Raw genomic sequence first — 12,850 nt, 5'->3', positions numbered from 1 at the left:
CACGAATCCGCAACGTGGGTACATAGCCTTAGGGTTAGGGTTGGGTTGGAATTAGGGTTGTGGTTAGGGTTAGGGGTGTGTTGGGGTTAGGGGTGTGTTGGGGTTAGGGTTGTGGTTAGGGGTGTGATTAGGGTTACGGCTACAGTTGGGATAAGGGTTAGGGGTGTGTTGGAGGTAGAATTGAGGGGTTTCCACTGTTTAGGCACATCAGGGGGTCTCCAAACGCAACATGGCGCCACCATTGATTCCAGCCAATCTTTTATTCAAAAAGTCAAATGGTGCTCCTTCCCTTCCGAGCCCCGACGTGTGCCCAAACAGTGGTTTACCCCCACATATGGGGTATCAGTGTACTCAGGACAAACTGGGCAACAATTACTGGGGTCCAATTTCTCCTGTTACCCTTGAGAAAATAAAAAATTGCTTGCTAAAACATCATTTTTGAGGAAAGTAAAATGATTTTTTATTTTCACGGCTCTGCGTTGTAAACGTCTGTGAAGCACTTGGGGGTTCAAAGTGCTCACCACATATCTAGATAAGTTCCTTGGGGGGTCTAGTTTCCAAAATGGGGTCACTTGTGGGGGGTTTCTACTGTTTAGGCACACCAGGGGCTCTGCAAACGCAACGTGACGCCCGCAGACCATTCCATCAAAGTCTGCATTTCAAAACGTCACTACTTGACTTCCGAGCCCCGACATGTGCCCAAACAGTGGTTTACCCCCACATATGGGGTATCAGCGTACTCAGGACAAACTGGGCAACAATTACTGGGGTCCAATTTCTCCTGTTACCCTTGAGAAAATAAAAAATTGCTTGCTAAAACATCATTTTTGAGGAAAGAAAAATGATTTTTTATTTTCACGGCTCTGCGTTGTAAACGTCTGTGAAGCACTTGGGGGTTCAAAGTGCTCACCACATATCTAGATAAGTTCCTTGGGGGGTCTAGTTTCCAAAATGGGGTCACTTGTGGGGGGTTTCTACTGTTTAGGCACACCAGGGGCTCTGCAAACGCAACGTGACGCCCGCAGACCATTCCATCAAAGTCTGCATTTCAAAAGTCACTACTTCCCTTCTGAGCCCCGACGTGTGCCCAAACAGTGGTTTACCCCCACATATGGGGTATCAGCGTACTCAGGAGAAACTGGACAACAACTTTTGGGGTCCAATTTCTCCTGTAACCCTTGGGAAAATAAAAAATTCTGGGCTAAAAAATTATTTTTGAGGAAAGAAAACGTATTTATTATTTTCACTGCTCTGTGTTATAAACTTCTGTGAAGCACTTGGGGGTTCAAAGTGCTCACCTCACATCTAGATAAGTTCCTTTCGGGGTCTAGTTTCTAAAATGGGGTCACTTGTGGGGGGTTTCTACTGTTTAGCCACATCAGGGGCTCTGCAAACGCAACGTAACGCCCGCAGAGCATTCCATCAAAGTCTGCATTTCAAAATGTCACTACTTGACTTCCGAGCCCCGACATGTGCCCAAACTGTGGTTTACCCCCACATATGGGGTATCAGCGTACTCAGGAGAAACTGTACAACAACTTTTGGGGTCAAATTTCTCCTTTTACCCTTGGGAAAATAATAAATTGCAGGCTAAAAAATCATTTTAGAGAAAATAAAATTTTTATTTTATTTTCATGGCTCTGCGTTATAAACTTCTGTGAAGCACTTGGAAGTTCAAAGTCCTCACCACACATCTAGATTAGTTCCTTTGGGGGTCGAGTTTCCAAAATGGGGTCATATGTGGGGGATCTCCAATGTTTAGGCACACAGGGGCTCTCCAAACGTGACATGGTGTCCGCTAATGATTGGAGCTAATTTTCCATTTAAAAAGCCAATTGGCGTGCCTTCCCTTCCGAGCCCTGCCGTGCGCCCAAACAGTGGTTTACCCCCACATATGGGGTATCAGCGTACTCAGGACAAACTGGACAACAACATTTGCGGTCCAATTTCTCCTATTACCCTTGGCAAAATAGGAAATTCCAGGCTAAAAATCATTTTTGAGGAAAGAAAAATTATTTTTTATTTTCATGGCTCTGCATTATAAACTTCTGTGAAGCACCCGGGGGTTTAAAGTGCTCAATATGCATCTAGATAAGTTCCTTGGGGGGTCTAGTTTCCAAAATGGGGTCACTTGTGGGGGAGCTCCAATGCATAGGCACACAGGGGCTCTCTAAACGCGACATGGTGTCCGCTAACAATTGGAGCTAATTTTCCATTCAAAAAGTCAAATGGCGCGCCTTCTCTTCCGAGCCCTGCCGTGTGCCCAAACAGTGGTTTACCCCCACATATGGGGTATCAGCGTACTCAGGACAAACTGGACAACAACATTTGCGGTCCAATTTCTCCTATTACCCTTGGCAAAATAGGAAATTCCAGGCTAAAAATCATTTTTGAGGAAAGAAAAATTATTTTTTATTTTCATGGCTCTGCATTATAAACTTCTGTGAAGCACCTGGGGGTTTAAAGTGCTCAATATGCATCTAGATAAGTTCCTTGGGGGGTCTAGTTTCCAAAATGGGGTCACTTGTGGGGGAGCTCCAATGCATAGGCACACAGGGGCTCTCTAAACGCGACATGGTGTCCGCTAACAATTGGAGCTAATTTTCCATTCAAAAAGTCAAATGGCGCGCCTTCCCTTCAGAGCCCTGCCGTGTGCCCAAACAGTGGTTTACCCCCACATATGAGGTATCGGCGTACTCGGGAGAAATTGCCCAACAAATTTTAGGATTCATTTTATCCTATTGCCCATGTGAAAATGAAAACTGAGGCGAAAAGAATTTTTTTGTGAAAAAAAAAGTACTTTTTCATTTTTACAGATCAATTTGTGAAGCACCTGAGGGTTTAAAGTGCTCAATATGCATCTAGATAAGTTCCTTGGGGGGTCTAGTTTCCAAAATGGGGTCATTTGTGGGGGAGCTCCAATGTTTAGGCACACGGGGGCTCTCCAAACACGACATGGTGTCCGCTAACGATGGAGATAATTTTTCATTCAAAAAGTCAAATGGCGCTCCTTCCCTTCCGAACCTTACCATGTGCCCAAACAGTGGTTTACCCCCACATGTGAGGTATCGGTGTACTCATGAGAAATTGCCCAACAAATTTTAGGATCCATTTTATCCTGTTGCCCATGTGAAAATGAAAAAAATTGAGGCTAAAAGAATTTTTTTGTGAAAAAAAAGTACTTTTTCATTTTTACGGATCAATTTGTGACGCCCCCGGGGGTTCAAAGTTCTCACTATGCATCTAGATAAGTTCCTTGGGGCGTCTAGTTTCCAAAATGGGGTCACGTGTGGGGGAGCTCCAATTTTTAGGCACACGGGGGCTCTCCAAACGTGACATGGTGTCCGCTAAAGAGTGGAGCCAATTTTTCATTCAAAAAATCAAATGGCGCTCCTTCCCTTCCAAGCCCTGCCGTGCGCCCAAACAGTGGTTTACCCCCACATATGAGGTATCAGCGTACTCAGGACAAATTGCACAACAACTTTCGTGGTTCAGTTTCTCCTTGTACCATTGGGAAAATAAAAAAAATGTTGCTAAAAGATAATTTTTGTGACTAAAAAGTTAAATGTTCATTTTTTCCTTCCATGTTGCTTCTGCTGCTGTGAAGCACCTGAAGGGTTAAAAAACTTCTTGAATGTGGTTTTGAGCACCTTGAGGGGTGCATTTTTTAGAATGGTGTCACTTTTGGGTATTTTCAGCCATATAGACCCCTCAAACTGACTTCAAATGTGAGGTGGTCCCTAAAAAGAATGGTTTTGTAAATTTCGTTGTAAAAATGAGAAATCGCTGGTCAAATTTTAACTCTTATAACTTCCTAGCAAAAAAAAATTTTGTTTCCAAAATTGTGCTGGTGTAAAGTAGACATGTGGGAAATGTTATTTATTAACTATTTTGTGTCACATAACTCTCTGGTTTAACAGAATAAAAATTCAAAATGTGAAAATTGCGAAATTTTCAAAATTTTCGCCAAATTTCCGTTTTTATCACAAATAAACGCAGAATTTATTGACCTAAATTTACCACTAACATGAAGCCCAATATGTCACGAAAAAACAATCTCAGAACCGCTAGGATCCGTTGAAGCGTTCCTGAGTTATTACCTCATAAAGGGACACTGGTCAGAATTGCAAAAAACGGCCAGGTCATTAAGGTCAAAATAGGCTGGGTCATGAAGGGGTTAAGTGCAGCTGTTCTGTCTGCATTGTCTTTTGGAGCCTCCCTGTAGTATTTTTTTCTGACTATCAACAGGGCTGGCTTCACAACCACTACTTTAACCACCCAAGAAACCAATCTCCCTATTGTTCCCCCTCCTCTAACTTTCAACACTCCCACTGCAGGAATGAGGATACATCCTAATTCCTCTTTTTAGCCTCACTGCTTTCCCTCCACCTTCTGAGATGTCAGTCAAACTGATGTGGACATGTTTTCACCATTTAGTAGCATTGATTGACAACGGTCCCAGAATCGGTGACCACTATTATGGAAACCAGAGATGATCAAACTTTGTTTTTATACACAGACATTTAGCCTTTAGGGATAATTAAAGATGGTATTAAAAGGATAATGAAGTGTTTGTAAAACCATCTAGAAGTGAATACTAATATCACGCTCCATTTCAGCTCCTGTTTTTTTTCGGACAATTAATTTAACCCCTTCATGACCCAGCCTATTTTGACCTTAATAACCTGGCCGTTTTTTGCAATTCGGACTAGTGTCCCTTTATGAGGTAATAACTCAGGAACGCTTCAACGAATCCTAGCGGCTCTGAGACTGTTTTTTCGTGACATATTGGGCTTCTTGTTAGTGGTAAATTTAGGTCGATAATTTTTGCATTTATTTGTGAAAAAAATGGAAATTTGGCTAAAATTTTGAAAATTTCGCAAATTTTGAATTTTTATTCTGTTAAACGAGAGAGTTATGTGACACAAAATTGTTAACAAATAACATTACCCACATGTTTACTTTACATCAGAACAATTTTGGAAGCAAAATTTTTTTTTGCTAGGAAGCTATAAGGGTTAAAATTTGACCAGCGATTTCTCATTTTTACAACGAAATTTACAAAACCATTTTTTTTAGGGACCACCTCACATTTGAAGTCAATTTGAGGGGTCTACATGGCTGAAAATACCCAAAAGTGACACCATTCTAAAAACTGCACCCCTCAAGGTACTCAAAACCACATTCAAGAAGTTTATTAAGCCTTCAGGTGCTTCACAGCAGCAGAAGCAACATGGAAGGAAAAAATGAACAATTAACTTTAGTCACAAAAATGATGTTTTAGCAACAATGTTTTTATTTTCCCAAAGGTAAAAAGGGAAACTGGACCCCAAAAGTTATTGTACAATTTGTCCTGAGTACGCTGATACCCCATATGTGGGGGGGGGAACCACTGTTTGGGCGCATGACTGGGCTCGGAAGGGAAGGAGCGCCATTTGACTTTTTCAATGAAAAATTGGCTCCAATCTTTAGCAGACACCATGTTGTGTTTGGAGAGCCCCTGTGTGTCTAAATATTGGAGCTCCCCCACAAATGACCCCATTTTGGTAACTAGACCCCCCTAAGGAGCTTATCTAGATGCATAGTGAGCACTTTGAACCCCCAGGTGCTTCACAAATTGATCCGTAACAATGAAAAAGTACTTTTTTTTCACAAATTTATTTTAGCCTCAATTTTTTCATTTTCACATGCGCAACAGGATAAAATGGAGCCTAAAATGTGTTGGGCAATTTCTTCTGATTACACCGATACCTCATATTTGGTCACAAACCACTGTTTGTGCACACGGCAAGACTCGGAAGGGAAGGAGCGCCATTTGACTTTTGAATGAAAAATTAGCTCCAATCGTTAGCGGACACTATATCGCGTTTGGAGAGCCCGTGTGCCTAAACATTCGAGCTCCCCCACATGTGACCCCATTTTGGAAACTAGACCCTCAAAGGAACTTATCTAGATGCATAGTGAGCACTTTGAACCCCCAGGTGCTTCACAAATTGATCCGAAATAAGGAAAAAGTACTTTTTTTTCACAAAAAATTCCTTTTAGCCTCAATTTGTTCATTTCCACATGGGCAACAGGATAAAATGGATCTTAAAATTTATTGGGCAATTTCTCCTGAGTACACTGTTACCTCATATGTGGGGGTAAACCACTGTTTGGGCACATGGCAGGGCTCGGAAGGGAAGGAGCACCATTTGACTTTTTGAATGAAAAATTAGCTCCAATCTTTAGCGGACACCATGTCGCGTTTGGAGAGCCCCTGTGTGCCTAAACATTGGAGCTCCCTTACATGTGACCCCATTTGGGAAACTAGACCTCCCATGGAACTAATCTAGATGTGCGGTGACCACTTCAAACCCTCAAGTGCTTCGCAGAAGTTTATAACGCAGAGCCGTGAAAATAAAAAATCATTTTTCTTTCCTCAAAAATTATTTTTTAGCCCGCAATTTTTTATTTTCACAAGAGTAACAGGAGAAATTGGACGACAAAAGTTGTTGGCCAGTTTGTCCTGAGTATGCTGATACCCTATATGTGGGGGGGAACCACTGTTTGGGCACACGTCAGGGCTTGGAAGGGAAGTAGTGACTTTTGAAATGCAGACTTTGATGGAATGGTCTGCGGGCGTCACGTTGCGTTTGCAGAGCCCCTGATGTGCCTAAACAGTTGAAACTCCCCACAAGTTACCCCATTTTGGAAACTAGACCCCCCCAGGGAACTTATCTAGATATGTGGTGAACACTTTGAACCCCCAAGTGCTTCACAGAAGTTTACAACGCAGAGCCGTGAAAATAAAAAATCATTTTTCTCAAAAATGATGTTTTAGCAAGCAATTTTTTATTTTCACAAGGGTAACAGGAGAAATTGAACCCCAATAATTGTTGCCCAGTTTGTCCTGAGTATGCTGGTACCCCATATGTGGGGGTAAACCACTGTTTGGGTGCACGTGAGGGCTCGGAATGGAGGGAGCACCATTTGACTTTTTGAATGCAAGATTGGCTGGAATCAATGGTGGCACCATGTTGCGTTTGGAGACCCCTGACGTGCCTAAATAGTGGAAACCCCTCAATTCTAACTCCAATACTAATCCCAACACACCCCTAACCCTAATCCCAACTGTAGCCATAAACCTAATCACAACCCTAACCCCAACACACCCCTAACCACAACCCTAACCCCAACACACCCGTAACCCTAATCCCAACCCTAAGCCTAATCCCAACCCTAACCCTAATTGTAACCCTAATCCCAACCCTAATCCTAACCCTAATCCGAACCCTAACCCCAACACACCCATAACCCTAACCACAAGCCTAACCCCAACACACCCCTAACCATAACCCTAACCATAGTCTAATCTTAACCCTATTTCCAACCCTAGCCCTAATTCCAACCCTAACCCTAAGGCTATGTGCCCACGTTGCGGATTCGTGTGAGATTTTTCCGCACCATTTTTGAAAAATCCGCAGGTAAAAGGCACTGCGTTTTACCTGCGGATTTACCGTGGATTTCCAGTGTTTTTTGTGTGGATTTCACTTGCGGATTCCTATTGAAGAACAGGTGTAAAACGCTGCGGAATCCACACAAAGAATTGACATGCTGCGGAAAATACAGCACAGCGTTTCCGGGTGGTATTTTCCGCACCATGGGCACAGCGGATTTGGTTTTCCATAGGTTTTAATGGAACTGTAAACGTGATGGAAAACTGCTACAAATCCGCAGCGGTGAATCCGCTGCGGATCCGCAGCCAAATCCGCACCATGTGCACATAGCCTAAGGCTAGGTTCACATTGTGTTAGTGCAATCCGTTTATTGCATATGCTAACAGAATGCGCTAACGCAATGTACAAAAAGGGATTGCGTTTAGCGATCCCGCTAGCGCAGATGCCCGATCTGCGCTAGCGAGAACGGACCCAAAAACACTACAAGCAGCGTTCGAGGTCCATCAGAAAATAATGGGACATCGCTAATGCATGCCAAAAATGGCATACGTTAGCGATGCGTTAGATACATTGCGGTCAATGGCTGCACTAACGGATCCGTTACATTGCGTTAGTGGCGCTATGTAATGGATTCCGTTAGCGGACTGCCACTAACGCAATGTGAACCCAGCCTGTTATGACCTGGTGGTGAGGACAATAATGGACCTGGTGGTTAAGAGCACACGGAATGACCTGATAGTTACTAATAATACAGGACAAGCTCTGAGACGTGGGAACTCTGCTGACCGCAATCCCTAATCCTATCACACACACTAGAAATAGCCGTGGAGCGCTCCTGACGCTCCCTACATGTAAAGAAGCTGCGGAGACACCATCACGTGTTTCTCGACGCAAGCAGTGAATAGCCAGGCCTTTCCCCGGGAAGGAACAACCACGGGAAGGGCAGCATCCTATGAAGGAAAGCCACCTATGCCAAGCATGGTATCCATCCACAGACAGCTGTTTCGGGGTTTTTGCCCCTCATCAGTGTGGAGTAGGAATCTGGCTATTAGGAGCAGTGCCTAGTAAAAAGGCTATAAAGGCACAGATGATCTAGGTGGAGTTAAATAGAGCAGCCAGTTAACAAATTAACCTCGTCACCTGTGGAAGGAACCTCAGAAGCCGCAGCCCCACTCACAACCACCAGAGGAAGCCCATGGACAGAACAAGCCGAAGTACCATTCATGACCACAGGAGGGAGATTAACAACAGAATTCACAACACCAGCCTAATTCTAACCCTAGTTCTAACCCTAATTCTAGCCCTAACCGTAACCCTAGTGGGGAAAAAAAAATATTTTCTTTATTTTATTTTTTACCCTACCTATGGGGGTGATAAAGGGGGGGTTTATTTTATTTATTTTTTTCATTTTGATCGCTGTGATAGAACCTATCACAGCGATCAAAATGTACTTGTAACAAATCTGCCGGCCGCACATGCGCAGTGCGCCCGCCATTTTGCACCCAAGGAGCAGACGGACGGACACCGGGAGGGACACGGGAGGTCGGTAAGTATGATGGGGGGATCGGAAAGCGGGGGGAGAACGGACTGCAGGGGAGCGGACAGGAGGACGGAGGGGAGCGGAGGACAGGAAATGACCGGACAGAGGGGAGGAGATCGGTGGCGGGGGTCAGATCACGATCTCCAGTCATGGCTGATGCTATTGCAGCATTGGCCATGGCTGGATTGTAATATTTCACCAATTTTCATTGGTGAAATATTACTATCGCTCTGATTGAAAGTGAAAGTGAAACGTCACTTTCAACAGCCAATCAGAGCGATCGTAGCCACGGGGAGGCAAAGCCAACACTCCCCCCCCCCCCCGGGCTAAAGTACCACTCCCCCTGTCTCTGCAGATCGGGTGAAATTGGAGTTAACCCTTTCACCCGATCTGCAGGGACACGATCATTCTGTGACACAGCATATGCGTCCCAGGTCGGATTGGCACCGACTTTCATGACGGATATGCTGTGTCACAGGTTGGGAAGGGGTTAGGGTTCAATATCCCTTCCAAACATATAGTTCGTAATGCATATTTCTTTAGTAGGACCCACTGTGTTTCTCAGTAACCTTACATGATGTCTTGTGTTTTTTATTTAATAGTTTATATTATTAATCCAGATTTTCCTCACCCAAATGACAGGCTTCTAAATCAACACTTTTCCACAAACTTAATTTCTTGTGAATATTAGTTGCCTAAACAAGCTATGATAGTGGATTGAAATTAAATTTTCTTTTCGTAAATAATTTTATGCTTTAAATGGAACCAGTCACCTGCAAAAATGCTACTAATTTGCAGATATGGGGTGAATCAGCATATAATAGCGTTACTAACCTGCCCAGCGGCTGCAATGCAGAGCCAGTGTCAGTCAGGGCCAGACCCCTGTATATTCAGAGCAGTGAGTGAACCAATGCCAGCGCCACCCTCAAAACTGAAACTGTATGCAACTCGGGAGAATAAAGTTAATTTTCTCCACGCAACATTCAGCTAAGTGCTGGCACCTGGCAGCTTAGTAACGCTATTATCCTGCAGATTAACCTCATAAACGAGAGCTAATAGCATTTTCGCTGGTGATGGGTTCCTTTTAGCATCCAAAAGGTCGGTAGCAATAAGCCAGCTATGAAAGTAAATCAAATAAGCTGTTTTTATGCTGTAATAATAAATATTAAAAGTTTGCAATAGGCAGTAGTTATTTTTTAAATCTTTTATACATTGATATATCATTGTATTAATAAATAACATTCTTTCTGTTTATGTAATACTGTGACTTATTATTATTAATAATATACGGTATATATATATTTTTTTCATTAGAGCATCTTCCAAAATTACAACCAAGATCTTATTCTGCTGCCAGGTAATATAACTTTCATATTTATGATGCATATGTTCAGCCTTAAAGCAAACCTGTCACATTCAAAATGCAGTGTAATTTGCAAGAAGCATGTAAAAGAATAGGAGTAGTGAAGTAGATTGATATTTAAAGGGAACCTGTCATCTGAATTTGGCGGGACTGGTTTTGGGTCATATGGGCGGAGTTTTCGGGTGTTTGATTCACCCTTTCCTTACCTGCTGGCTGCATGCTGGCTGCAATATTGGATTGAAGGTCATTCTCGGTCCTCCATAGTACACACCTGCACAAGGCAAGATTGCTTTGCGCAGGCGTGTATTATGGAGGACAGAGAATGAACTTCAATCCAATATTGCAGCCAGCATGCAGTCAGCGGGTAAGGAAAGGGTGAATCAAACACCCAAAACCTCCGCCCATATGACCCAAAACCAGTCCCGCCAAATTCAGGTGACAGAGTCCCTTTAAAGGACTATACCCATCTCCAAGATCCTATCCCAATATGTAGTAGGTGTAGTAATAATAACATTAGCAGATACCTCCAATTAGAAATGTAGTATAGTTTTTTTGAATCACTATGTCTCTTTCCTCTTCTGCAGGCATTGCAGGACCTTAGGTATCCATGATTATGACCACTGATATAGTGATAGTCAGCTAGTTGCTAGTGGTCGTAACCATGGATACCTAAGGCCCTGCAATGCTTGCACATGAGGAAAGAGACATAGCAAATAAAAAATATATACTACACTTCTAATTGGAGGTATCTGGTAAAGTTATTATTACTACACCTACTACATATTGGTATAGGTTCTCTGAAATGGTAATACCCCTTTATTTCTGTAGGAAAAGATTCAGGGTAGACCTGTCTTTTTATACAGTATATTTAAATGGAATCTGTCAGCAGGATCAACCCTCCAAAGCCATCTATATGGGCATAATACTTTGATATCTGCAATCTATTTTTTTGTTCCAGAGATAATTATGTTTTTTCTTATGTAATTGAGCTGTTCCAGTCTATGGGAGAACACTGATCTGCATGAGATTCTGCCTCCAGAGCTTGTTATAAATAAAAGGTGGAGTTACTGTGAGACAATTAACTAACCCAGAACAGGAGAACTGAGCTTTGACTTGCAAACACATTTTCCAGCTGTCACAGCTATGCTGTATTGCAACAATATTGCAACACTGGCAGCCTGTGAGATAGTAGCTGAATTTCTGAGAGGACACCTGTCAGTCATAAGCCGACACAACTGTGCAGTGAGATCAGGAGAGTAGAGAGCAGCCATTACAGATCATACTGGTAAGGACCCCCTTTCATGTAAAATAAGCTCTGTAGGCAGATTCTCTTGCAGATCAGTGCCTGACCCATAGCCTGGAACAACTCATTTACATAGAAGAAAAATGTGGATTTCTCTGGAATAAAGGTACCATTACACTAAGCGACGCTGTAGCGATATAGACAACGACCTAAACTAGATCGCTGAAGCGTCGCTGTTTAGGTCGTTGTAGAGACGTCAAACAGAACGATGCAGGAGCAATCCAGTGACGTAACGGCGACTCACTTATCAGTCTCGCTCCATGTAAAAACGTTGCTGGCGTCGTTGCTTTTGATGTCAAACATGACGATAAACGCCGATCTAGCGACCAAATAAAGTTCTGGACTTCTAGCTGCGACCAGCGATATAACAGTGGGATCCAGATCGCTGCTGCGTGTCAAACACAACGAGATCGCTATCCAGGACGCTGCAACGTCACAGATTGTTGTCGTTCTGGTTGTAAAGTTGCTCAGTGTGAAGGTACCTTTAGACACTGGAACACAGGTATCACTTTATTCAGCTTCCTATGACCTACATGCCTATATAAACTGCTTAGGATGGATGATCCTACTGACAGATCCCCTCTAAACAGGTCCATTCACCAAATTTTCCATGTTAAACTGGACACACAACATAATAGTGGTTATAGAGCAAAATAAAACATTTTGGTTTATTTTTAATGCATAATGAGAAAACTACACATTAGCAAAAAGGATAAAACACCATATAGAGGGAATATAATAATACACAGTAGAAAAAAACACATGCATCAAAATAGCTTAAGGTACCTTCACACATAACGATATTGTTAACGATATCGTTGCTATTTGTGACGTAGCAACGATATCGTTAATGAAATCGCTATGTGTGACAGCGACCAACGATCAGGCCCCTGCTGGGAGATCGTTGGTCGCTGAATAAAGTCCAGAACTTTATTTAGTCGCTGGACTCCTGCTGACATCGCTGGATCGGCGTGTGTGACACCGATCCAGCGATGTCTTCACTGGTAACCAGGGTAAACATCGGGTAACTAAGCGCAGGGCCGCGCTTAGTAACCCGATGTTTACCCTGGTTACCATGCTAAAAGTAAAAAAAAAACAAACACTAGATACTTACCTACCGCTGTCTGTCCCCGGCGCTGTGCTCTGCTCTCCTCCTGTACTGGCTGTGAGCCGGAAAGCAGAGCGGTGACGTCACCGCTCTGCTT

The 12,850-nt window shown here is 43.1% G+C and overlaps 1 protein-coding gene across 4 annotated transcripts in view; it reads left to right on the top strand.

The window, feature by feature from the left end:
• Positions 1–12,850, top strand: part of MTRR (5-methyltetrahydrofolate-homocysteine methyltransferase reductase) — an 831,186-nt gene that overhangs the window by 576,395 nt on the left and 241,941 nt on the right. For all 4 annotated transcript variants that reach the window (XM_069730413.1, XM_069730414.1, XM_069730415.1 and 1 more), the window contains exon 10: positions 10,294–10,336. In XM_069730413.1, the coding sequence (XP_069586514.1) occupies positions 10,294–10,336 (43 nt within the window). The remainder of the gene's footprint in view (positions 1–10,293; positions 10,337–12,850) is intronic.

This window comes from Ranitomeya imitator, chromosome 6 (assembly GCF_032444005.1).
Source record: "Ranitomeya imitator isolate aRanImi1 chromosome 6, aRanImi1.pri, whole genome shotgun sequence".
Lineage (NCBI taxonomy): Eukaryota > Metazoa > Chordata > Amphibia > Anura > Dendrobatidae > Ranitomeya > Ranitomeya imitator.
Note: the sequence above shows the minus strand (reverse complement) of the source record. Positions and strands in the feature narration are given on the sequence as shown.